The sequence below is a fragment of the Pagrus major genome, chromosome 15, assembly GCF_040436345.1.
Source record: "Pagrus major chromosome 15, Pma_NU_1.0".
NCBI classification, from domain to species: Eukaryota; Metazoa; Chordata; class Actinopteri; order Spariformes; family Sparidae; genus Pagrus; species Pagrus major.
The window spans coordinates 29,879,985-29,907,216 of record NC_133229.1 but is presented as its reverse complement, the minus strand read 5'-3'; the positions used below and the strand labels follow the sequence as shown (position 1 = coordinate 29,907,216).

The 27,232-nt window shown below is 39.5% G+C and overlaps 1 protein-coding gene across 2 annotated transcripts in view; it reads left to right on the top strand.

The window, feature by feature from the left end:
* Nucleotides 1-4,334, top strand: part of kif20ba (kinesin family member 20Ba) — a 45,757-nt gene extending 41,423 nt beyond the window's left edge. For both annotated transcript variants that reach the window (XM_073481432.1, XM_073481431.1), the window contains exons 33-34: nucleotides 895-1,040; nucleotides 2,736-4,334. In XM_073481432.1, the coding sequence (XP_073337533.1) occupies nucleotides 895-1,040; nucleotides 2,736-2,816 (227 nt within the window). In that variant the 3' untranslated portion in view covers nucleotides 2,817-4,334. The remainder of the gene's footprint in view (nucleotides 1-894; nucleotides 1,041-2,735) is intronic.
* Nucleotides 4,335-27,232: the final 22,898 nt, after the last annotated feature.

The following is a 27,232-nucleotide window of genomic DNA, read 5'->3' as shown; positions in this document are numbered from 1 at the left end:
TTCAGCCATTTACTGATTCCAGGAGGCAATCACATGGTCCCCGATGGGTTTCAAGAATTCTTTAAAATTTCATAGTTGAAAACCTGTTTGTGGAAACACGAGCAGACTCACAAGGACAAAGCCCTGCGTTCCTGTAGGAGTCATTTTGGGAAGGATAACACAGGTTTGACAAAGTAACCGGGCAAGGTTGGCCAGTTTGGGACACTAATGATGGCTTAGAGGAGAAAGCTAAGACTGGGAACATATTGGAATCCACCAGAGTCATCTCTGTGTTTTATCCCCGAGGACCGGCGGTTTCACTCGGCCAATTAATTGTCGCCCCAGGGTTCTGATGCGAGGGGGCTGCCGTCTGCTATCTGATCCTCCTTCCCTCCATCTCCCTCTCTCCTCTTCTCCTACTCGCTATCCCTTCCTCCCGTCCCTCCATCTTTCATCTCTCACCTTCACTTGTCTTTTATTTTCATTGTTATAACACCTCACTCTTCCCTTTTTCCCCTGTCCCCTCTCTCCATCGCTCACTCCTTCTCTCCCTCCACTGATTCTTTCCTTTCCCCTCACCCCTGATCCCTGAACAGTAAATAACAACCGTGACACTGTTGACCTACAGATGCTTAGACGTTTATCAGATCAGTGTCATTTATTAAAAGATAACACTGACATTTATAAAATGACATAACAATGAATTGATTTTGTAAAAGTGTTGTGGCTCAGAGTCTGACAGACTCCGCTCAGTGACTCCAAAGTAATTATACTAATGCTATAAAGGATTTAAAACTGATACACAGAGCACATTTAACATCAGCCGTCACTAACATAAAGTTAAGCAGTAAATTCAAAGATCTATCCATCCAGTCAGCATGTTCCTCTTATCTAAAATTGTCTCCGTCTCTGCAGCCAAGAAGATGATGAGTCTGGTGGGCGGCCGGGGCGATGCAGACTCAGCAGCCTCCTCTTCAGCCCTCAGCCTGAGAGCCAAGAAGAACAAAAGGAAACTCTACAGGCCTGAAATCTCCTCCCCCATGGACATGCCCTCACACCCAGTAAGTCTCCATCACACTGGTGTCATGAAACATGATAAGCTCATAACAGCTGACACACACTGTCAGGGTTGCAACAGCATGAGTGTTAACGGTACAATAACCATCTCAGAAAATATCACAATTTCATGGTATTATCTAACTTATGATGATGACGATGATTATTAGTAGTAGTGTGTGTACGACCCGGATGGAATGAAATACTGTGGTACGACACCTGACGGTTATCATACCGTGTACAGTCGCTTATATGGTATTGAATTTTTTTTTTTAAGCGTCAATCACTGCGACCCACACATGCTAACCAAACAGCTGGCTATCAAAGTCAACATGTGTAAAACAGAGTCTGGGAAACTCTCAACTTTGCTGAGATAGATTCTGATTAAATCAAACTTTGAGCCTAAATAAAAGAGTCTAATATTGGTAAGTTTTTATGTGTTCAGAAAACATGTAACATTTGAGAAGTTTCACTAATTTTGCTAAATGTTGATCGCCCAATGTCATAGCAATCCTTCTTATTCCAGCCCCCATGATACCCTCCAGGTCGTCCTGTCACTGAACTGGAACCGGTGTTTTCCGTGGTAACAAGACGCTGAACCTCGTTCTTAGAGCAGGTTATTATTGCTTAGCCCACTTAGCCAACGCTTCTTAAGCCCTAAAAGTCCCACCAGTGCATCACTTCTTATGGTACTTTGTTACTTATGCTAGTTCAGCCTAGCAGCAGAAGTTTCACACCTAATCGTCTCCCTGTAAACTTCACTATGCTGTTCTGTCTGCCACTGGGCGCGAGATCTCCGGGGAAAGTCGATCCAGTCAGGCTTGCAGTCCGGCACCGTTTCTATCTGCTTTCAGAAACTGAAATGATCCAGCTGTCTTTGTGTCACCAGCACCAACAATAAGAAAATGCTAGAGGGGGGAATTTTGTCTGTTGACACCTTGGGAGAAAAATGTGTATGAACACGGGTATCCACACTGTTGCCTCCAAACATTTCAAAGGATGCCAAGCCTCGATCAAGAATAACCCCAATCGATTTAATCCAACAATTGCTCATAAAACTATCCCTTATAAAAGCAGCTCCTCACTGGTCGTATATGGTTTTAGCAATTACATTTCTGTTGAAAATATCGTGAAATATATCTCAACACTTACTGACATACGCTGGAGCCACATTCAGCTCTCTGACTTGATATAAGTAGCAAAACGTGTGCATGTCAGACGTGACCTTACCATCTCATGGCTCCTCACCTACGATGAACTTCCTGCAATGAGAGACGAGAATCTAGTGAGCAGCAAAGCACTTCAGCAGGAACAGCTGTCAATTAACAGTGAAGAGTCACTTCAACCAAACAAGGACCGTATTTGCCATTTAGCTGTAATAGTACGGCACTCTCCGGGCAGTTAATCAGAATATTGTCAACATTGCCATGCTTAGCGATAGCATGTTGCTTTCAACATTGTTACTGTAGATATCAGACCCTTTACAGTAATGTCACTTAAGTGCAAGAATAAATAAAGTTGAGGCACTTATTCAGGTAATTATTCCATTTTAATGACCTGAATAAGCATTAACCGATACTTTAAGTAAAATACTCGATCTTCTGATTGGTTGTTAAAGGACGGTGGCTGCCCTTCTAATTACAACCCTACAGTTATACACACACACTTTAAACAACTTGGTCTTTCTTTTCTTGTTTTAGATCATCAGCAGAGAGCCAGAGGAGAAAGAGAGCGACCACCAGATCATTAAGAGGCGCCTTCGCTCCAGGATGGCCAAATAATTAGCCTTCATATCGTACTGTACATCGTACTTTTTTTTTTTTTGCTTAACACTAGTTTAAAAAATGAAGGAAGCACAGAACATTTTTCTGTCCTGATGGCTGAAGAGTTCTGAAACATAGAAACAAGTCTTATAAGTGATCCTATTTAATTTGAAATCCTCAATAATTAACTGTTCAAATAGACGTTTAGAGTAAAGTCACTAACTGACAGTTATTAATGTTAAAAAGGTGGCAGGTTAAGAATAATTCAGCTTTTTGGGAAGTACAATTATTTACTTTTCTGCAAGCGTTCTCCTTCGAGGCACGTCTCTGTGACCTCGCATGTACAACGCCGTTTTATTTTGGAAAGTGAGCAGGTGCTCAATGTCGCGAGTGTTAGATGTGAAGATGAATACTGTTTGTGTCTGCAATCGAGTTGGACACAGGAGGTTAGTTTGAAGTAAAGGCCTCAGTCCAGCGTTCAAAACACACCTCCCAGCTGCTCCGAAGCTCGTCAGCGTGGTGTATTTGTGCTTATTTACTGGCTACAAACAAACTAGAAATCATTAACAGACTAACAGATGCTCTCAAAAAAATGTACCTCCAGGAAAAAAGCACAAAGTACTTCTATGCAGAACCCAAACCAGGCTGCTTCCAATCTGAATGCAAAGACACGAGTGGTATTAATCTTATCTTACTTTCCAAAAGAGAGCAAATAAGTGCATTTCCCAAAATGTTGAGCTGATGTATGATTTAATCAACTTGTAGAAAGTATCGATTCATCACTCTAATCTAGTCTTTGAGTGATGCTACTTTGTAACTCCTGTTACTGCATATATATTTTAAATGGTAAGCACTCTAAACTTGTATATCTTTACACTACACTTTATAGAAAACAGATATTATTTTTTTCTTACCTTCCTGTGCAATTTTTGTGTGTGTGAATCGTCTGGACTGTGCTGGAGTTTGGTTTGTGTTTTTGTTTTATTTTTAATGAGTGAGTTAACACGTTGTTGTCATTGTTCAAACCTCTGTTCATAACAGGCAACATAAAACGTCTTTTTCTATCTCGTACTGAACCAATTGGCTGACAACAAAGCTGCTAACAGAGCGTCGAACAAGTCTGACATTGTTTTAAGCAACTTTCTGTGTGAAACCGTTCAGAAGAGTCAGATATACTCACTCAGCTCTTACTGCACTTTATCTCTTTCCTCCAACAAGTTTAAGAAAAGGAACAAAGTGTGACACTACGGCTCGATAACAGTTCTGCTGTGTACTTGTACTCAAAACCCTCGGCTGTTATTTCATGACTGCATGAAGGTGTTTGTCTCTGACTGCAGTTGATGTCGAGGTCACTATCTTCTGTTCCAGATGAAGGACTGCTGACTGTTTTTCCTTTTGTACAGAAACATTTTGTTAAAGCTGCCTGAGAAAAGGTTGTTGTTTCATTCCTGATGTTTTATTTTCTTAAATTGTGCAATTTTCTCTATTTTCACACTTTTGTAAGAAAAACCTATTACAAACTTTTCTGTCATACAATCATGTTTGTTCTCCTTTATTTTTTATACCGATGTTCTATTGGTTGTTTCAGTCATTTACCAACTACAGATACAAAATATTTGCTTCTCAAATGTAGAGATTTGCTGTTTTTCACCACTGGTAAAAAGAAAATTTACATTTTAAATACATCACTTGGCTGGGCAATAATGTATATACAATTTATTTTGTTATCAGGATATAAGACTATACAGGCGCACCTCAAAAACTAAGAATATCATGGAAAAGTTCATTTTTTTCCATAATTTATTCAAAAAGTGAAGATTTTATATATTCTAGATTCATTACACACGAAGCGATATATTTCAAACCCTTTTTTTTTGTTTTCATTTTGATGACGACGTCTTACAGCTCAAAAATGCAGTACCTCAAAATATTAGAATATTACATACGACCAATCAAAAAAAGATTTTTAATACAAGAATTGTCGACCTTCTGAAAACGTTTCCTCGATATTAAAATTTTTTGAGAGGCGCCTGTATGTTACCTTAGATTTTGAATACCGTTATAGCGCGATAAGCGTTTCATTTCTGGGTTTTAAAGGCTGCGTTACAGTGAAGTGTACTCGCCTTCAGCCACATTACTGATCATCACCAAAAATCTCACTGCTAATATTTTGTGAAAGTACCAATAGTCAGCTTTACAATATTGTCACAATATTAATATTGAGGTATTTGGTAAAAAAAATATCCTGATGTTTGATTTTGTCGACCAGTCCGAAAATGTTAAGACAACCTGAAAGTACTGCAATAATGTCCATATCACCCAGTTGTAACTTGTGTTTCTACATCCTAAATATTACAATAACAGTTGAAAATCATGAGCAGCAGTTCCACCTGTAATCTACGTGCATCATCATTGACCTTACCTCTAAAGTCTTTTACACACACTCGTCTTGTTTATTGCTCAAGACCCAGAATCAAATGTTGAAAATAGCCATCCAGCCTCTGCAGGACTCCATCACTCACTGAAAGCCTGTTGTTAACACCAATGACTCATAGTGCACAAAAATTAGACGATATATCAATCATCTGTTTCACCTACACAGTTGCAGACATGTACTTTCTGCATTCAGGCACTTTTGATATTTTCACTTAGTGGAAAAACAAGCTTGATGGCGAACCCCACCAGCTGGCTTCGTGTCGGAGGTGGTCTATTCCTGAGTTGCTGTGATGTGTAGGCACTGAAATGTGGTCAAGGAAAGCAACTAAACCGAGAGAAAGAAGCGCTGAGGTTACTTATGAATCACTGCTGTCCAGAGGGGACACTGACCCAGATTCCAGGAAAGTCAGGACACATCGTAAATCATGCATATTATAAACAGAATGATATCATTTACATATAAATATCTGTGGACCTGACATTTTATGGCAATCTGTACTGACCCAACAAGCAACATTGCAGCTCTGTGGACTCAACACAAACAGGGCAAATATACAAGTAAATAGCAAGAGTGCCGCAGAAAGAAGTATTATATTATAAGCATTATAAAGCATTTACATGTCTTAAAAAGGGTGGTTGGTACCAAAAGGCTAAATGAGACTACAGAGGCTGGTCGGGGACATTAAACGTCATCACGCCGAACACGGAGACTCGGCACTAGTTCCTCTTTACAGGCCGGAGAAGTGTGTGTCGTGTACTAAAACTTAGTGATGGTGACTTTAAAGTCACACCACTGCAGTGTAGTTGGTTTATAGCCAAACATAACCTCTTTTTAAAAATAATGAAAGGTGAAAAAAAGTGTAAGTATCATAAAATTGTGTTTGCCACAGAGTTTATTTTCTGCAATAATCTAAAAAGTGCAAAACAAAAATAATTATGTCTGTAAGAATAAAGCTGTGTTCAACTTACTTCAGGTCAAAGAATCGGCACCTCTTCACAGTAAACAAATCTTTATAACACAACTAACTGAGCTTGATGCACAACACGTATATTTAGTCAGTGCTAAATGTGGAGGTGGAGGAGGCGGGGGGGGTCTAGCTGTGAAATGAGTGTGGAAGCGATGGGAGGTGTTGCTCACACACACACACACACACACAGATAAGCCTTAATGTGTGTGTTCTCATATCTGTTTCTGACGTCAGAGATGTTTCGGGCTATTTGTCCAAACAGTGACAATATTACTAACTCACACTGTTTTCCACCCAGCGGAGAGGTGGTGGTTGGGGGGGCAGATTATCTGTGGGTGTGTTTTTGTGTGTTTTGAAAGGCTCACAGGCTTTTATGTGCAAGAGCAAAGCGTTTTTCCAAAAAAGCGAGAGGTTCAAGCAGCAGGCTTTGATCGTCAAGTGAGGGTCCAGAATTGAAGGCCAATTTCATTTTCTTACGCGCTCTCCTCCTTTTCTTTTCCTCTGTGGCGTCGGTATCTTCAGATTTCAGTCCACCAATTTCTTTTTCTTTGCCCGTCAATCACAATGTTCCAGTTTGTGTTTTTACCCCCCAACATCAAACATGAGGGATTGGTTGTAATAACTGAATAATTAATTAAGACTCTCTGTTCTTCCTTTCTGGGAACAATGTGCTGTTTCTCATGTGTGAACAAAACAATGGAGCTACATTAAAAGGAAAAATCCTTTAACAAGCCCTGATCTCTCCAGACCCACATGTGAACAGTCGACTGAAGTAGGATTTTCACTGCTGTTGGCACTACGTACAAAGTGCTGATGATGTCACCTACCAGATTCTGAAGGGACGCTGTGAAGCTGGGACTCTGGACTCGGGACTCACCAACAGCTTCACCAGTTAATGGAGTCAGAAGATCCAAATGGAAGCAAACTCTGAGTGGAGCTGAGCTGAGACCAACATGTGGTCAGCACCGCGGCTGATTCTGCAAAATGTACAGCACACAAAAGGAACACTTTTATTTTTGTTCTTGTCATTTTCAGCTGTGTTCAGCTCACTTCACAGGAGCTAGTTAAAATAAAACTAGTTCACATTCATAGTTCTCGATATGAATTTTTAAAGGTCACAGTCTGAAAACTAATCTCATTTTTCATGAGCCGCTCCAACCTATTCTTTATCAATAGAGCTTCTCCATCCATCCCCAGACCCCCATCATTTATTTACACCAGCAACGCACAGTCGAGCTCTGCAACCACTTCAATCAGGATGCGCTAACTCTTTTAGCTAGGCAGCTACAGTCGGCTTAAAAGTATTGTGTAAGTAGGTCATCATGATCTTTCATATCAGTTTGGCCTCTAGACCTGAGACTTGGATTACACCGGACGTGCTGTATGGAGCCATTTTATGATTTCTTTTGGTTGTTAAGACTATAAAAACAGGCCTCTCTCTCATTAGATGAGGCTCGATGTCGACTGTTTCAATCCTACATGATTGCGCAGAGTTCATCAGACAGCTCATCAGGAGGAGTGACGGAGTTGGAGCGTGAAATGATCGGACCGAGCAGGAGGGAAGCTAGAAACTTGCAGCTTTACCTCTAAATAGAGTCATGAAAGCAGTTTTGGATCGAGCTGTAACTGAGACTTCAAGCACAGACCTGATTATGGAGACTGTCAGGGGGGGAAGAGCCGGGACTTATTTGCATGAGGTCTCCCTGATGGTTAAAATTGTAATTATTAAAAGTGAGAATATGTGGTTTTTGAAATGACTGCACTCTGCTGCATCAAGGGTTTCTGGCAGCACAAATGTGACACGGAGGCAGAAAAATGCAGAGTGCAGACGCTATCACTTTATGCGTGTCAGGAAGACTTGAAATCCAAAGACATCATTAGAAGTAAGCTTCATAATCACCGTACAACAGAGAGAGAGAGAGCGAGGAAGTGACAGCCACTGAGGGCGAGTGCGGAGAAAATACAAGAAATACAAGGCAGAGCGGGATGTCAGCGAGCCGGCAGAACAAAGAATAAATGAGACAAGAGGAAGCGAGTGAGCAAGGATGGCAGCGAAGGTGAGAATTCAAATAAGGACACATCCATCTGCAAGTCGAGCCCCCCCCCCCCCCCTTTTTTTTTTCCTCCATCACAGAAACTCTTTTAGAGAACAGAGAGAAAGGGAAAGCAGTCACATGTTTTGTGAATGATGGAGAGGCTGCCATGATGCAATTTTAGCAATCACTTCCCACACAGCTGGGCCCTTTGTGCCGCCTGAACAGCCCTGCCTTCCTGTTCACCATACACACACACACGCACAGGAACAAGGAGTGTGTGTGTGTGTGTGTGTGTGTGTGTGTGTGTGTGTGTGTGTGTGTGTGTGTGTGTGTGTGTGTGGAGTCCAACGTGCATTTATTATCTAACTTTTTAACAAGTTAGTTCATGACTCAGAGCTTTAACTCTGAGAGAAAAGGTTAAAACAGAAGAAGACAATGTGAGTCGCAGTGTTTATGAGCTCAGCGGTCAGTTATCTGAGGTTAATTTAGGGGTTTGTAAAGGTTTTAAAGGGTAACTTAAGGTGTATTTTTGTGTGTGTAAGTGACTAATCAGAACAACAATCTCTGAAACTGGTCCAGTACTGAGTGCTGACCCTTTGAGGAACCCAACAGCTTCATGGATTACCAGCTGATTTCCTATTTTTACATTTTTTATTAAATGTCTTGTGTTCCTTCTCTGAGCACGGCTGTTCCTGCCAAAGTTTCCCACATTTCTAAAACAAAGCTGCTGAGTAGGGCTGCAACTACCAATTATTTTCATTATGGATTAATCTGCTGGTCATTTTCACAGTTAATTGAGTCAAAAGCCCACACTCTTCATTCACTGTCAGAACTGAGACAGAACAGCAGAATATCCTTCAAGAAGGTCGAACCGGCAAAAGTTTGATATTTGTGCTCGAAAAATGAGAATCAGTTATCAAAACGATTGGAGATGAATTTTCTTTGTGGGACTAATTGATTGATCGTTGCAGATTTCGTGGTGAGTAAATGACCAATCAACGACCAGCAGTCATTGCTACTAAAAGAGAATAAGAGGTCGACACATGTTTGAATTTGACTAATTTGGACATAAAATGAAAGAATACGTTTTTTCTTGTTTTTTGGGTTCAACAGATATTGAGACTGGTCCAGTGCTGAGCGAAAACTCTGCAGCCAGCAGCCATGAAACAGGCTGCAGCCATGAAACAGGCTGCAATGTAATGTTTGTGCCACCGACAGGCTCAGTTTTGCAGCCATTTTGTTTTTCCTTTCCACTGTTCCAACAATCACCAACTGTGGATTGATGAAATAAACCCTTAATCCCACAACCCCCCCTCTCTCATGTCCGACCTCCTCTTGAGACCTGCAGCAACACACCTGGCAGCGTCCCCAGTTCAATTAGTCTGAATCATTTGGGACCAGCGGTGACCGGGAACCATGCGGCTCATGAATACTTTCACTTTAACGTCAACCTGCAGCCACCTGCCGATTTCATGTGTACACTCGTGTGAGGCTGTGCTTTCAATCTATGTGCCTGAGAAAGAAGTAATGGCAAACGTGAGAAGGTGCAAAAATACAATTTCAAGGATGTCACTGTGGTGTGAAAGTACCGCGGCACGATGTTCACCGTGAGCAGTGAGAAACACTTTGGCTGAATTCTGTCTTCTAAGGACTAAAAGTTGTGTTGTTTTTTTGTTGTATTGCTGTCGTCCATTTTGTTAATCTATGTGTAAACTGCTGTATATTGCCTTGTTTTTCATACTTTATAACTGCAGACAGTTTGCTGAAAAGCAAAACATCAGATTCAGCATTAAAGTTTCTTTTCCTCCAGACAGCCGTTGGTTTCAGTTAATCTTCATGAATTAATTTGCAGAACAGTTCTGCAAATAGATAATCCATTAACAAATGAAACTAGTGACATCTATATTTTCTATTCAGACCATGAGAATTACTGTTTACAGCTGGTGATTAATCATTACGGTTATTAAGCAGCCTGCAGAGTCAGTCTGTGGTTCAGAGAAAATATTTGACCAACTTTAAATCCATCCTGCCGAAACATCGTCCATCTGGCACCAAGTGTGATTAAAACAAAGCATGAACAGGTTTTACAAACATCACACACACACAAAGCACAGGTGGTTCAACACACACACTCCAGAATGTGTGTATTATAAGATCCAGACGAACAAGCCAAAGCTCCCATCTGGACCAAATTGCCTCAAAACGTCAATGTCCTGCAAATCCCTTTTATCTTCAGAGGGAGGCGATCAGGAGACTGCGAGGGGAGACTGGACTCAGTAACAGGACGGAGCCACAATAAACACATTACGAGTATGAAGGTAGCTTTAAGGGAGCTTGAGGGTGTTCACATCCACGGGTGAACAGAGTCGGACTCGCAGTCCTTTTTAATCACAGGAACAGAATTTCGGACAATTCAGCAGGAAGAAGATTAGTTTCCAACGACTTTCTCTAAACTTAAATTGGAGAACTGAGGCTGCAAGTACACTTTTTATCTGACAGTAACACGGGCCAATTAAAACTGAGAGTCAGAACTTTAAAACCAAAGTCACAAAGAAACAGTCCCAAAAAAACACAGGACGGGTTTGTGTTGAGTTGGCATCAGTCTGCATGATATCAGCGCCAAAATGGCCCAATCTAACAAACACGATGAACATTAAGCTTATTTGATCATTTGATCATTATTCAGTCAGACAACGTGTTTATTCATCCATTTTCATGTTGGGAGCAGTTAAATACTTTCTCCTGACCAGAGGTAGCAGAACTTTATACCTGACTGGGTCACACCTATTCTCATGTTAAAATCACAAATTGCCTTTTTTCTGTAATTAATTTACACATTTAAAATATCTGGTGGGCCAAATCTAACTTATGGTGGGACAACTTTTTGGCTTACATATTTACTTTTGTTGATAGGCGGGACCTCCAGTGGGCATAATGATTATAATGGAAGCAAAGGAGGAAGTCAGGTAAAAAAATATAAAGATGACAAACTCTGCAAATAGAGGAACTTGTGGTGGATGGATGAGTAAAATAAACAAAGGGCACGCCTGCTTAAATATGTACGTACATACGTATGTACATAAGTTATGTTGTAACAGTAACGCACTTATTTTAACACAATCCACGATGACAGAAAGACACACATGTCACGTAGTCCGATTTGAAGGTCTTGATGCACATTAAGGTTTCACGAGACAACCTGAAACCAGATCCAACGGCTGGATCAGAATCAGCAAAGTTAGCCATCATTTCTAAACTTTAGCGCTGTACATTGCGTAATTGGATACAGAGTGCAGTTCAGGATACACCCGATGTGTGATAAAAATTCAGGAAAAAGAGGCCTGCAGAACATTTCCCACCTGCGTTTAGAAAAGCTTTTATATGTGAGCAGGCCTTGTTATGGAAATGTGGACTAATGGAGGTGTCCGTTAGAGAGGGACACAGCTGGAGACCTCCATTCTCACGTGTCTCAATTTTGTTATTTGGTGCCGCAGTTTTGAATTTTAAAAACTATTCTCACCTGGTCAAACAAAAAACCACAGCACAGTAAGAGAACACGTGAGGCTTGAACGCAGCCTCCGTGTGGGCGGCCTGAGTGAGGCTGAACAGCCTCCTCCAGCAGCGCTGCTCCGCTGCTCTCCGACGGGCCCACATGACTGCAGAGATGGAGGGAAGAGGTGCTCGACAAACCCCATCAGAATCCAATTATTTTTGACATTTTTCAAAAAAAAATGTCAGAGGTTTGACTCGAAGTGAGTCTTCGCTGGAGAGTTACCAGCTGTCACTCACAAAGTCGTAAAAAGGAAATTGTGCTATCAATCACACAAAAGGTGTGTGTCACCACTTTGTTTTGTTTTTTTTTACCATGTTGGAAAATAAAAGCACACTCAGATGTTCACTTCTGTTCAAACAGGGAGATCTCCTCCATTCAAGTTAACAGTCTTTTACAGTTCTGCATTATTGATGCTCTCAGATGGTAAAGCTGGAGGTGAGAGCTGAATGTAGGACAGCAGTGGATCCAGATGGTTGTGTCTCCTCAGGCGTCCAGACCTGGATTTTGGCTCTACTGAATGGCTGGCAGAACGAGTGTGTGTGTGTGTGTGTGTGTGTGTGTGTGTGTGTGTGTGTGTTATTGTTCTGCCTGTCAGATCTTTGAGTGCACACAAAGCAGCCACATTAAAATGGTTTATTGATGAAATATCTGTGGGCGTCTACATGAGTCTTTTGGTGTGTCTGTGTGTGTCTGTGTGTGTGAGAACAATTATTAACACATTTAAAATCCTTGAGTGCTGATATAGTACTCAGCTATACACAACTGGTTTATTGATAACGTATCAGCATGTGTATGTGTGTGTGTGTGTGATCCATCCTTCTAACCATTCACCCTTCATTTGGAGTCACATCCGTGCATCTGTTTGTATTTTTCTGATTTTTTTGTGGCACCAGTAGTTTTGGGCTCAAGTACATTGAGTATAATGTCGCTGTGGAGCTGGAAGTGTGCAGCTGGCAGCTCTTCGTCTAATGCCTCGGACAGATTATCGACAGAGTCGTCAGATGGCTGTCCTGTTCACACTACACAACTTTCTGCCTCGTAATCAGGAGTCTTGCGGCCGTGGCGGTTTGCACACTACATGACTGATCGGTGACGGGGTCGCACATTATGAGATCTCACAGAGACATGACATGAGAACGACACGGTCCAAGTTGTCTGCGTGCTGACGTACAGAGAAAAAAACAAGGAAGAGAAAGAAAAAAATGAGAAGTGAGAGGATGGATTAGGATGCAGCAAGGATTATTTTTGCACTGAAAACATAAAACTGTGCTCGTTTTGGGCAAGACAGTCACAAACACTTTTAAGCTTATTTATTATAAATGATAAACGTATATTATTGTAGGCTTCATATAAAAAGATGCATGATAAGGGAGTTCAGAGAGCTGCAGATGACAGCAGAGCCGAGGAAGAGGGAGGGAGAGGAGAGGAGAGGAGGGTCTGCTCTCATTGGATGTGGCTTGTTTTTGGCTCCACCCGTCTGCTCCAACCACATATTTAGCCTGCTGGATATCCAGCGGGCGTCAGCGACACGTCTGTCTCGTCTATGAAAAGTTCACACACGGGGATGGTTGCACAAGGGAACAAGCGCCGATCTGCCTCTGATCTGGGCTTTTTATGTCGCCAATAAACAGCCTGTAAATAGCCTGCAGCGTGAACAGGTAGCTGTAGCTGCTCCTGACTTTTCAATTACTTACTGCAATATTTAAAACGGATTGACTAACAATGAAAACTGTGACGCAAAGAGGTAATTACAGTGTGTAAGTACACTGAATGGTACAGAGAACATACAGACGATGAATGGACTTTCATTCATAAAGCGATTTACTGGTCTACCGACTACTCAAAGAGCCTTACAGCACTTGCTACATTAAACCATTTACACACACATTCACACACTGATGGAAGAAGCTGCCATGCAGGGTGCCGACCTGCTCATCAGGACCATTCGTACATACACCCACACACCAACAGAAGAGTCATCAGGAGCAATCTGGGGTTCAGTATCTTGCCCACGTCAAACCACAGACCTCAAATGTTTTGCTCTACATGTACGACATGCAGAATAAAGACTGCGTATAACAGCAGTGGGGGTTAAAGGTTGCTTAAAGTATCTAATATAAAAAATATTCCACTGTTTTGAAGGCACAGTAAATGGCAGGTAACCATAGCAACCGTACACAGGTATGATTAAATACTGTGAGGTGTCCTGAAGTAGAAAAACACTGAGTCAGCAGTCAGAATGTTGTTCTGTTTGAGTCGTGATGTTCTGTTCCCTCGTTAATCACTTTATTATCACAGGACAGCGTGTTGTCTGTCACCGCTCACGTACCTCGTGCTTATTATAGCAACAACACTGCAGCCGACCACCAACACACAACACTGTAGCATGTCATGATATTCACCGTCTCCTTTAACTGTTGGTGCGTGTCGAGCTCAGAAGCTCAGTGTCTGTTAAACTGCGGCTGGGAAAGAAGTTCAGACATCATCAACGAGGATCGAGGGGTCATGTGAGGTCAAAATGTTCCGACACTGAAGAAGACGCTCAAATCCAACCTGAAACCCAAATAATGAAACCCAAACACGAAACCTAAACCTTTGTCAGGAGCCATCGGGATTGGGCTGCATACCAAAACTCGAGCACATTCCCCCCTTTGACCTTGACATCACATGTAATTTACAGGATGAAGGCTGAACGTTCTGACTTACTGATTTAAGCGGATGATCCTCCTGAATTTACCCCCGAATCATCTCAGAGCTTTCAAGCTTTTCTTTTCTACTTTGCCTGACAGACAGAAAAACTTTCTGTAAACCAGAAGGACTCCTTGTGAAAAAAAAAAAAGCAGATCTCATTATCACGCAGGGCTGGACTAACCTGCTAGGAGGGCAACAATGAGCCTGACTGCTCCCCAGTGAAGTGAACAGCATTGATCATCTAATTATAAAGCAATTTTCTGCTGAGAAAGTTCTGGTCCTGGTATTCATTTAGATGCCATTTGACACACACCACCCCGCGACACCGGAAAACTATTCAGGAGTGATGCGAGGAATGCCACAAAGCGCTGAAGGCATCGACCCGGCCTCCGATTTCCCCAGATCCCAGAACGTTTGAGCATTCAGGGGAGCATACTGGACTCATCACTGACCCATCAAAGCACGGACCTCTGGGGATGCCCAGTGGTGTTTGGCATCAGAGCGTTAGTGATGAATCCTTTGAGTCCGGTGGGTTGAGAGGTGAGGCCTCCCTGGAACAGACTTGTTCCGGTACATCCCACAGATGTTGATCAGACTGGGATCTGGGGAATTTGGAGACCCTGTCGACATCTTGAGGACGCTGTCACATTCTTGGGTCACTCCTGAGCAGTTTTTGTGGTGTCGCAGGACACGCTGTCCTGCTAAAGGTGGGCCACTGCCAACAGGGAGTGCTGTTACCATGAGGGGGTGTAGTTGGTCTGAAACAGAGTCTGGCTGGGTCGAGTGTATCAAGTGAATTTTAAATGTGCCCTTTAAATGTTGTGGTATGTAAAAAAATAAACTTCTAGAAATAACCACAGCATTAAAACTAAGCTTTAACTCTTGTTGGTAATCCAGCCGGAGTTTGTGTTTGTTGCTGTAGTGATTGAAGGATTTTGCTGCTCTGCACAGGACAGGATCACAGGAGGGTTCCTGCCAACACTACTGATGTTTTATGAGTAGTTTTAGGTGCATACATGTCTGAAGTGTGCTCAAAATGTAGAAAACTTTTCATTTTTTTAATTTAATCATCCACATTCCAACAATGACCTGGATCTGGGTCTGGAGAAAATGAGTGACACCTTCAGAAACATCTATCTGTCTGTGGTAATCAGCTAATAGAGCAGCTGAGTCCTTGTGAAGGTCTGTCAGCAGGAACCTGATTTGAACTGCAGGTAGCCAGATTCAGTTGAACTGAATCGACTTCAGCACTTGAGGGCAGGAGACACAGAGCTCCTCCGTCACTTCCCATTTTCCCCCTGGCTTCACCACCAACCCCACCCCTCTCTCTCCGAGCTCTCTTCCCCAAAAAAGCCTCCCCATCACTCCATTCAATATTCACCAGAAGTGCACATACGCTCTACCTTAAGTGCGTGTTTGGAGCTTGTTTCTGCAGCTTTTAGTGGCCCACCTGAAATGAAACGCGGCCGCTGGAGGTTAGAAAGATGTCAGTAAAAAGTCGGCAGACTGTCGTCAGAACGTAATGTGAGTCCCTGAAGCTTCGAGCATTAGATGTGAACGGGCTCAATGTGAAACCTTCGTCAGACTAACGTTATGGTCCTGGTGGAATTATGAAAAAGTCAGGTGTATCTGGAGACTGACTCTTTTGTACTGTAGGTGTACTGTACATGCAGAGGACACTGAGCTCATTCTCCACTCACAGAAAAGGAGTTTCACTTGAAAAGAAAGTACTTTTTGGTATGACTGTATGTTTTATGTTTGGACTGTATTCATATTGCAACTGTCTCAAGCTAATCAGGAAATTAGACAGAAAACAGAAACGTTTTTAATTCATGGAAATGGAAAATAGTCTTTATAAAAGTTAATCATGAAAACTGAGCAGGACATCTGACGCGGCACAAATTGAAGACATTAAACTGCAGAGGTTTGGGTAATGACTTGTTTTTATTACGTACATCATCAAAGATTTCAAATCAAAAGAAAAGACATTTATTCCAGAGTCTGTCACCTGCCTGCAAACATTAAGATGGATATGTTCAACTGAATACCTCACTCTCAGAGTCCAGGCTGCTGTCTCTCTGTATATATTAGACATTTCATTCTGTGACTCATTTAGTTCAACACCATCTGACAACCTGTATTTTTGACGTCTTTCTCCATATTACGGTTTTCAAAGGTTTTGATCACAAGGTTTTAATTTAGATACAGATCAATCTAGTCAGGCATTTACGGTGCGTTGACGTGTTACATCGACAGATGAAGGTGCTACAATTTTTTATTTGTCTGGCTGCTAGTGCTCTGACTCAGTGTGGAGGGGGAATGGTAGAAAATTGGAAAATGGAAATTAGCTGTAAATGTCTATAAATGTCGGGTAATTCATCTGTGAACAAATCATTTAACCCTCTGGAGTCCGTCTGTTTGTCAGTGAATACACTGAATATGTTAGATTTACAGCAATGTACACAATTCAATTTGACTTTTGATATAAACATGTTATCAGCACAGCTACGCCTTTCTTACACCATCACATCTGGATTTGTACATACTCAACATGCACCGAGGTCATCGGTTTTCAGCCCAAACATTTTCAAACTCTTCTTTGAAAGTTAGGTTTTACCATAACCTAACTTTATCCTGTGGCGTTTTGCAGGTTTGTGTTAAACAAGTGACACAATGAGAATATACTATATGCCTTTGGGGTAAGGACAGTTTAAAAAGTGCCAAACAAAGACACAAGAATGTAGAGAAACTCTGAAATATGAACCAAAATCAACCTGAAGTCCAGACAGTTACAGAACAATATATATATATTCAAACCTATTTTCTAGGTTTAATGTGTTTTTCTCAACTTATTTTAGTGATTCTTTGTTACAGAGGAATGAATCCACCTGCAGACACTTGAAACTTGTCTGAATGAAGTAATCCATCACACTGAACATCGGGCCCAAATTAACTGTTGTCAAGGTTACTCCACCACCGAGTGCACTGACGTGAAAACTGCAGATCTTCAGGTGCATGCACGGATACTCAGACGTTTGTGTGCTGCTGATAAAAAACTAATTAATCCAGAAGAGATAAATGATGATAAGATAAGATTATAAATGACGACCTGTGATGGATGTCAAATACAGGTTTGGCCTCCTCTCTTTGTTGTTTGTTTTGCTGGCTACCGTGAACACAATTCATTTTTACAACACAGAACCTGGAGCCTACTCTGTTCTCATGAAGGATGACTGATGATTACTTTCTGCCATGGCAGGCTCACAGTGCTGCAGACAAACTTAATGAGTCAGCCTGGAAGCCATAATGTTGCAGCTAAGGCTTGAATGAAACAAGGTCACCTTCAGTTTCAGCACCAAAACCATTTTCCTCTCAGTCAAAACTGAGACTCAACAAACTCATTCAAGACCAACCCACACTGAGCTGCGCTGTGGTCCTGCCGACAGACCTGCTGATCCATAAAAGGACACCGTGTCAGTGTCAGTGTCAGTGAAAGAACATGTTTGTAAGAAGGTGCAGTATCAGTTTTTCATGTGTGAAACAACAGGAAAAAAAAAATCATGAGAACATTTTTTTCCTCAATTGCTTTCTCAGAGAAAAAAATAACTTTCCACTCTGTTTCACACAAACCTGAAAAAAATTCACTCAATTTTCTAGGTTTTTTGTCAACTAGAAAAAAAACTTTCTGTTTCACCTGAAAAAAACTCACTCTTTTTTTGGTCACCTAGTATAACGGCCTGAGAGCACTTAACACTTAACCCTTAACTTTTTCTCAAAATTCTGACTTTTTTTCCTTTAACTTTTTCTCAAATTTCAGACTTTTTCCCTTAACTTTTCCTCAAAATTTTGACTTTTCTTTCAAACTTTTTCTCAAAATTCGGACTTTTTTTTCTTAACTTTTTCTCAAAATTCTGACTTTTTTTTCTTAACTCTTTCTCAAAATTCTGACTTTTCCCCCAAAAAAGTTTCTCCTCAAAATTCTGACTTTTTTTTCTTAACTTTTTCTCAAAATTCTGACTTTTTTCCCTCAACTTTTTCTCAAAATTTTGAGAAAACATTTGTTTCAAACTTTTTCTCAAAATTCAGACTTTTGTTTCAAACTTTTTCTAAAAATTCATATTTTTTCCCCTTAACTTTTTCTCAAAATTTTATCATTTCCCCCCAAATGTTTCTCCTCAAAATTCAGACTTTTTCCCCCTAATTTTTTCCTCAAAATTCTAACTTTTTCCCCAGCTTTTTCCTCAAAATTCTGATTTTTTTCCCTTAACTTTTTCTCAAAATTCTGACTTTTTCTCAAACATCTGCCTTTTTTTCCCCTTAACTTTTTCTCAAAATTCTGACTTTTTCTCAAACATCTGCCTTTTTTTCCCCTTAACTTTTTCTCAAAATTCTGATTCCCCCCCCCCCCCAACTTTTTCTGAACATTTGGACTTTTTCCCCTCAACTTTTTCTCAAAATTCAGACTTTTTCCTCCATAACTTTTTCTAAAAATTTTGACTTTCGTTTCAAACTTTTTCTCAAAATTCTGATTTTTTCCCTTAATTTTTTCTCAAAATTCTGATTTATTTTTCCCCTCAACTTTTTCCTCAAAATTTTATCATTTCCCCAGAAAAGTTTCTCCTCAAAATTCTGACTTTTCCCCTTAACTTTTTCTCAAAATTCTGACTTTTTTTCAAACTTTTTCTAAAAATTCTGACTTTTTTTCCCCTTAACTTTTTCTCAAAATTCAGACTTTTTCCCTCAACTTTTTCTCAAGATTCTGATTTATTTTTTCCTTAACTTTTTCTCAAACATCTAACTTTTCCACCCACAATTCTAACTTTTTCCCCTCAACTTTTTGTCAAATTTCTAACTTTTTTCCCCTTAACTTTTCTCAAAACTCTGACTTTTTTTCTTAACTTTTTCTCCAAATTCTGACTTTTCCCCCAAAAAAGTTTCTCCTCAAAATTCAGAATTTTTCCCTCAACTTTTTTTCAAAATTTTATCATTTACCCCAAAAGGTTTCTCCTCAAAATTTGGACTTTTTCCCCTCAACTTTTTCTCAAAATTCTGATTTTTTTCCCTTAACTTTTCTCAAAATTCTGACTTTTCCCCCCAAAAAGTTTCTCCTTAAATTCAGACTTTTTCCTCTGAACTTTTTCTCAAAATTCAGACTTTTTTCCCCTTAAGTTTCTCCTCAAAATTTAGAGTTTTTCCCCATAACTTTTTCCTAAAAATTCTGATTCATTTTTCCCTTAACTTTTTCTCAAAATTCTGACTTTTCTCCCAAAAAAGTTTCTCATAAAAATTCTGACTTTTTCCCCTCAACTTTTCCCTCAAAATTCTGACTTTTTTCCCTCAACGTTTTCTCAAAATTTAGTCTTTTTTTCTAAACTTTTCATCAAAATTTTATAATTTCCCCACGATAGTTTCTCCTCAAAATTCAGACTTTTTCACCGTAACTTTTTCTCAAAATTCAGACTTTTTTTCCCTCAACTTTTTCCTCAAAATTCAGACTTTTTTCCCTCAACTTTTTCTCAAAATTTAAGGGAAAACCCTTTAAAACCCATGTGGGTGGAAAAGTCAGAAATTTGAGAAAAAGTTAAAGGAACTTGGGCCAGGATCAAGAAATAACCCAGTGAGCAAAAAGTGGTCTAGATCATGTCCTTTAGACGTAATTTATGGACATCCAAGAAGTCTAAAAGACGTCCTCTGGGGAGCCAGAATTAAAGTTTTTTATATGTCTTTTCTGGACGTTGGATAGACGTTTATATGTCGTTTGTCGACTAATTCTGGCTGTCCGTGGACGTCCAGATTATAGCCAGTATGAACGTCTATTCTCAACTAATTCTGGATGTCATTGGACATCCAGATCATGGCCTGGCCCGACGGACATCATATCAACCTGTTTTGGACGTCCACAGATGTTGTCTGCTCAGTGGGAAGACTCAATAGTGACACGGAGGCCGTTAGGGTAACTGCAGCCATCAGCCACACTGTTTTTTCTTTACTCGCTGTTCACGTGACTGTTTACTGCAAGACCTCGTGCATGCCTCCGCGGAATGATGTTGGTAGCCTACAACTGTGAACAGCATCATGTCAAGTGATGTTTGATCACTTATTCAATATTTTTTATATTTTATATATTTTTTAATAATATGACGTTTATTCGGGTGCCAGCACGGCTTTGGTCGTAATTTCGTTTCGACTCATGACGTAAAACCTTCGTTTTCTTCTTAGTATGACTTTTTAGTGGACTTTGTGTGGTGGTGGGTCATTTGCTGGCCGTAGAAAAATCCATTACTACCCTGGGTCCACCGCACTTGTCTTCTTCCCGTATCAAAGTCAAAAGCCATCGAGGACATTAGATGATGCGGCACATTCCGCATCATCTAATGTCACGTCCACAGGACTGCGCGGGAAATTCGGACCACGAATTGCAGTACATTGCAATTCGTGGTCCGAATTTCCCAACATTGCAGCACACAGCCTGTTCAAGGCAATGGAGAGATACATGGGTGGGCTCATTCTTTTTGGTTTTGAACGCGTCATCAACCATTAGCATTAAAAAACTTAAAATGCATGTTTATTTTTTTCACAAATCCTGCCCCAAGTTCCTTTAAGGGTTTTTTTCCCCTTAAATGGAGGACAAGGCCTCTGTACATGGGATGCCTGCTCTACCAACTGAGCTAAGAAAAAGTTGGGGGAAAAAAGTCAGAATTTTGAGAAAAAGATGAGGAAAAAACTCACATTTTTGAGAAAAAGTTGGGGGAAAAAAGTCAGAATTTTGAGAAAAAGATGAGGAAAAAACTCACATTTTTGAGAAAAAGTTGGGGGAAAAAAGTCACATTTTGAGAAAAACTTGAGGGAAAAAGGACCGAATTTTGAGAAAAAGTTGAGGGAAAAAAGTCACATTTTTGAGAAAAAGTTGGGGGAAAAAAGTCAGAATTTTGAGAAAAACTTGAGGGAAAAAAGACCGAATTTTGAGGAAAAAACTCACATTTTGAGAAAAACTTGAGGGAAAAAAGACCGAATTTTGAGGAAAAAACTCACATTTTGAGAAAAACTTGAGGGGAAAAAGTCAGAATTTTGAGAAAAAGTTCAGGGAAACAAGTCAGAATTTAGAAAAAAAAATTCAGAGAAAAAAGTCAGAATTTAGAAAAAAAAATTCAGATAAAAAAGTCAGAATTTTGAGAAAAAGTTGAGGGAAAAAAGTCACATTTTGAGAAAAAGTTGAGGGGAAAAATGTCTGAATTTTAAGAAAAAGTTGAGGGAAACAAGTCAGAATTTAGAAAAAAAAATTCAGAGAAAAAAGTCAGAATTTAGAAAAAAAGAATTCAGATAAAAAAGTCAGATTTTTGAGGAAAAAGGTTAGGGAAAAAAGACAGAATTTTGAGAAAAAGTTCAGGGCAAAAATACAGTTTTTTTTTTGTATCATTACGCAGCTGTATTGACAGTACATCTTGAGAGATGACAGGAAACAGGATGAGAGAGAAGGGAAGAACATGCAGCAAAGGGCTGCTGCAGAGAGGACAAAGCCTCTGTAGATGAGATGCCTGCTCTATCAACTGAGCTAATCCGTGGCTGAAAGTAAGATTTTTTAGAAGAAGTTAAGGTAAAAACTAGGGTTGTACCGATCCGATCACGTGACTCGGAAATCGGGGCCGATCACGCCACTGAAGACTCGATCGGGACTCGGACGTTACGACCCGATCAGAGATCGGTTTTATATATATTTATTTAGTCATTATTTGTATTAGATTGTTGATATATGGGCTATTGGTGATTCAAAATAAAAAAAATAAAATGAGTATTTACTACCACCGTTTACGACATGCGCATGCGCAGAAGACCAGCACGCCAGTTTGTTTTGAAGCGGAGTGGCGAGTTGTGGCGCACCATGTCTGCTGTGTGGAAGTATTTTAAAGTGAGTGACGAGAACGATGCAGTTGCAAACTGTCAGATATGTAAATTTGGGATATCGAGGGGTGGTAAGGACAAAGCTTCGTGTAATACCACAAACTTATTTGTGAATACCTGTTCTGACTTGAGAATCTTCAAGCTACCTCATAAGTGCTCAGTTTACACACTGCACTGCTTGAATATTGGCTCATTTGTTTTATTTTATATTGTATTTATTTTTATTCTAGCACTTTAAGTTAAGATGCTGTTTGTTTTAATATGAGACTATTGAGTCTAAGTTGCACTACGTTCTAATGTGAAGAGTATTTTTTCTGTTTTGACTGGAGAACGTTCAAGCACTGCTTGCATGCAAAATTGTGTATGTTACTTATTAAAATATAATAAAAAATAAGGGACACCTTGGATAGTTTTCTTCGATCTTTTTAATTTTTTAAATGTATTATAAGAGTATCGGATCGGGACTCGGTATCGGCAGATACTCAAAAATCAAAGGACTCGGACTCGTATCGGGGGCAAAAAACCCTGATCGGAGCATCCCTAGTAAAAACAGTCAGAATTTTGAGAAAAAGTTGAGGGAAAAAAGTCAGAATTTTGAGAAAAAGTTGGGGGGAGTCAGAATTTTGAGAAAAAGTTCAGGGAAAAAAGTCAGAATTGTGGGTGGAAAAGTCAGATTTTCTTTTATACAGCTGTATTCAGGACAAACAGGATGAGAGAGAAGGGGAGAAGAGGGACCCAGGCTGGGAATTGAACCTGGGGCCACTGCAGCGAGGACAAAGCCTCTGTAGATGGGATGCCTGCTCAATCAACTGAGCTAATCGGTGGCTGGAAGTAAGATTTTTTAGAAAAAATTAAGGTATTCTGACTTTTTTCCCTCAACTTTTTCTCAAAATTCTGACTTTTTTACCTTAACTTTTTCTAAAAAATCTTACTTTCAGCCACGGATTAGCTCAGTTGATAGAGCAGGTATCCCATCTACAGAGGCTTTGTCCTCTCTGCAGCAGCCCTGGGTTCAAGTCCCAGCCTGGGGCCCTTTGCTACGTGTTCATCCCTTCTCTCTCATCCTGTGTCCTGTCATCTCTCAAGCTGTACTGTCAATACAGCTGTGTAATGATACAAAAAAATTTCTGTATTTCTGCCCTGACCTTTTTCTCAAAATTCTGATTTGTTTCCCTAAACTTTTTCTCAAAATTCTGATTTGTTTCCCTGAACTTTTTCTCAAAATTCTGACTTTTTTCTCTGAACGTTTTCTCAAAATTCTGACTTTTTCTCAAAATTCTGACTTTTTTACCTAAACTTTTTCTCAAAAATCTTACTTTCGGGCCACAGATTAGCTCAGTTGGTAGAGCCGGCATCCCATGTACAGAGGCTTTATGCTTGCTGCAGTGGCCCCAGGTTCAATTCCCAGCCTGGGTCCCTGTTCTCCCCTTCTCTCTAATCCTGTTTGTCCTGAATACAGCTGTATAAAAGCCAAAAGAAAATCTGACTTTTCCACCCACAATTCTGACTTTTTTCGCTGAACTTTTTCTCAAAATTCTGACTTTTTTTCCCCCCAAAAATTTCTCAAAATTCTGATATGATACAAAAAAACATTTTTGAGAAAAAGTTGGGGGAAAAAAGTCCGAATTTTGAGAAAAAGATGAGGGAAAAACTCACAATTTTGAGGAAAAGTTGGGGGAAAAAAGTCACATTTTTGAGAAAAAGATGAGGGAAAAAAGTCAGAATTTTGAGAAAAACTTGAGGGAAAAAAGTCAGAATTTTGAGAAAAAGTTCAGGGAAAAAAGTCAGAATTTAGAAAAAAAAATCAGAGAAAAAAGTCAGAATTTTGAGAAAAAGTTGAGGGAAAAAAGTCAGAATTTTGAGAAAAAGTTGGGGGGAAAAAAGTCTGACTTTTGAGGAAAAGTTGAGGAAAAAACTCACATTTTTGAGAAAAAGTCAGAATTTTGAGAAAAAGTTCAGGGAAACAAGTCAGAATTTAGAAAAAAAAATTCAGAGAAAAAAGTCAGAATTTTGAGAAAAAGATGAGGAAAAAACTCACATTTTTGAGAAAAAGTCAGAATTTTGAGAAAAAGTTGAGGGAAAAAAGTCAGAATTTTGAGAAAAAGTTGGGGAAAAAACTCACATTTTTGAGGAAAAGTTGGGGGAAAAAAGTCACATTTTTGAGAAAAAGTTGAAGGGAAAAAAGTCCAAATTTTGAGAAAAAGATGAGGGAAAAAAGTCAGAATTTTGAGAAAAACTTGAGGGAAAAAAGTGAGAATTTTGAGAAAAAGTTGAGGGAAAAAAGTCAGAATTGTGGGTGGAAAAGTGAGATTTTCTTTTATACAGCTGTATTCAGGACAAACAGGATGAGAGAGAAGGGGAGAAGAGGGACCCAGGCTGGGAATTGAACCTGGGGCCACTGCAGCGAGGACAAAGCCTCTGTAGATGGGATACCCGCTCAATCAACGGCTGGAAGTAAGATTTTTTAGAAAAAGTTAAGGTATTCTGACTTTTTTCCCTCAACTTTTTCTCAAAATTCTGACTTTTTTACCTTAACTTCTTCTAAAAAATCTTACTTCCGGCCACCGATTAGCTCAGCTGATAGAGCAGGTATCCCATCTACAGAGGCCTTGTCCTCGCTGCAGCAGCCCTTTGTCCTCGCTGCAGCAGCCCTGGGTTCAAGTCCCAGCCTGGGGCCCTTTGCTACGTGTTCTTCCCTTCTCTCTCATCCTGTTTCCTGTCATCTCTCAAGCTGTACTGTCAATACAGCTGTGTAATGATACAAAAAGAATTCTGTATTTCTGCCCTGAACTTTTTCTCAAAATTCTGATTTGTTTCCTGAACTTTTTCACAAATTCTGACTTTTTTCTCTGAACGTTTTCTCAAAATTCTGACTTTTTCTCAAAATTCTGACTTTTTTACCTAAACTTTTTCTCAAAAATCTTACTTTTCGGGCCACCGATTAGCTCAGTTGGTAGAGCTGGCATCCCATGTACAGAGGCTTTATGCTTGCTGCAGTGGCCCCAGGTTCAATTCCCAACCTAGGTCCCTGTTCTCCCCTTCTCTCTAATCCTGTTTGTCCTGAATACAGCTGTATAAAAGCCAAAAGAAAATCTGACTTTTCCACCCACAATTCTGACTTTTTTCGCTGAACTTTTTCTCAAAATTCTGACTTTTTTTCCCCAAAAAATTTTCTCAAAATTCTGATATGATACAAAAAAACATTTTTGAGAAAAAGTTGGGGAAAAAGTCACATTTTTGAGAAAAAGTTGAGGGGAAAAAAGTCAGAATTTTGAGAAAAAGTTCAGGGAAAAAGTCAGAATTTTGAGAAAAAGTTGAAGGGAAAAACTCACATTTTTGAGGAAAAGTTGGGGGAAAAAGTCACATTTTTGAGAAAAAGTTGAAGGGAAAAAAGTCCAAATTTTGAGAAAAAGATGAGGAAACAAGTCAGAATTTTGAGAAAAAGTTCAGGGAAAAAAGTCAGAATTTTGAGAAAAAGTTGAAGGGAAAAACTCACATTTTTGAGAAAAACTTGAGGGAAAAATGTCCGAATTTTGAGGAAAAAGTTGAGGAAAAAACTCACATTTTTGAGAAAAAGTCAGAATTTGAGAAAAAGTTCAGGGAAACAAGTCAGAATTTAGAAAAAGAAATTCAGAGAAAAAGTCAGAATTTTGAGAAAAAGTTCCGGGAAAAAAGTCAGAATTTAGAAAAAAAAATTCAGAGAAAAAAGTCAGAATTTTGAGAAAAAGTTGAAGGGAAAAACTCACATTTTTGAGAAAACTTGAGGGGAAAAATGTCCGAATTTTGAGGAAAAAGTTGAGGAAAAAACTCACATTTTTGAGAAAAAGTTCAGGGAAACAAGTCAGAATTTAGAAAAAAAAATTCAGAGAAAAAAGTCAGAATTTTGAGAAAAAGTTGAGGGAAAAAAGTCAGAATTTTGAGAAAAAGTTGAGGGAAAAAAGTCAGAATTTTGAGAAAAGTTGAAGGGGAAAAAAGTCAGAATTTTGAGAAAAAGTTCAGGGAAAAAAGTCAGAATTTTGAGAAAAAGTTGAAGGGAAAAACTCACATTTTTGAGGAAAAGTTGGGGGAAAAAAGTCACATTTTGAGAAAAAGTTGAAGGGAAAAAAGTCCAAATTTTGAGAAAAAGATGAGGGAAACAAGTCAGAATTTTGAGAAAAAGTTCAGGGAAAAAAGTCAGAATTTTGAGAAAAAGTTGAAGGGAAAAACTCACATTTTTGAGAAAAACTTGAGGGGAAAAATGTCCGAATTTTGAGGAAAAAGTTGAGGAAAAAACTCACATTTTTGAGAAAAAGTCAGATTTTGAGAAAAAGTTCAGGGAAACAAGTCAGAATTTAGAAAAAGAAATTCAGAGAAAAAAGTCAGAATTTGAGAAAAAGTTCCGGGAAAAAAGTCAGAATTAGAAAAAAAAATTCAGAGAAAAAAGTCAGAATTTTGAGAAAAAGTTGAAGGGAAAAACTCACATTTTTGAGAAAAACTTGAGGGGAAAAATGTCCGAATTTGAGGAAAAAGTTGAGGAAAAAACTCACATTTTTGAGAAAAAGTCAGAATTTTGAGAAAAAGTTCAGGGAAACAAGTCAGAATTTAGAAAAAAGTCAGAATTTTGAGAAAAAGTTGAGGGAAAAAAGTCAGAATTTTGAGAAAAAGTTGAGGGAAAAAAGTCAGAATTTTGAGAAAAAGTTGAGGGAAAAAAGTCAGAATTTTGAGAAAAAGTTGAAGGGGAAAAAAGTCAGAATTTTGAGAAAAAGTTCAGGGAAAAAAGTCAGAATTTTGAGAAAAAGTTGAAGGGAAAAACTCACATTTTTGAGGAAAAGTTGGGGGAAAAAAGTCACATTTTTGAGAAAAAGTTGAAGG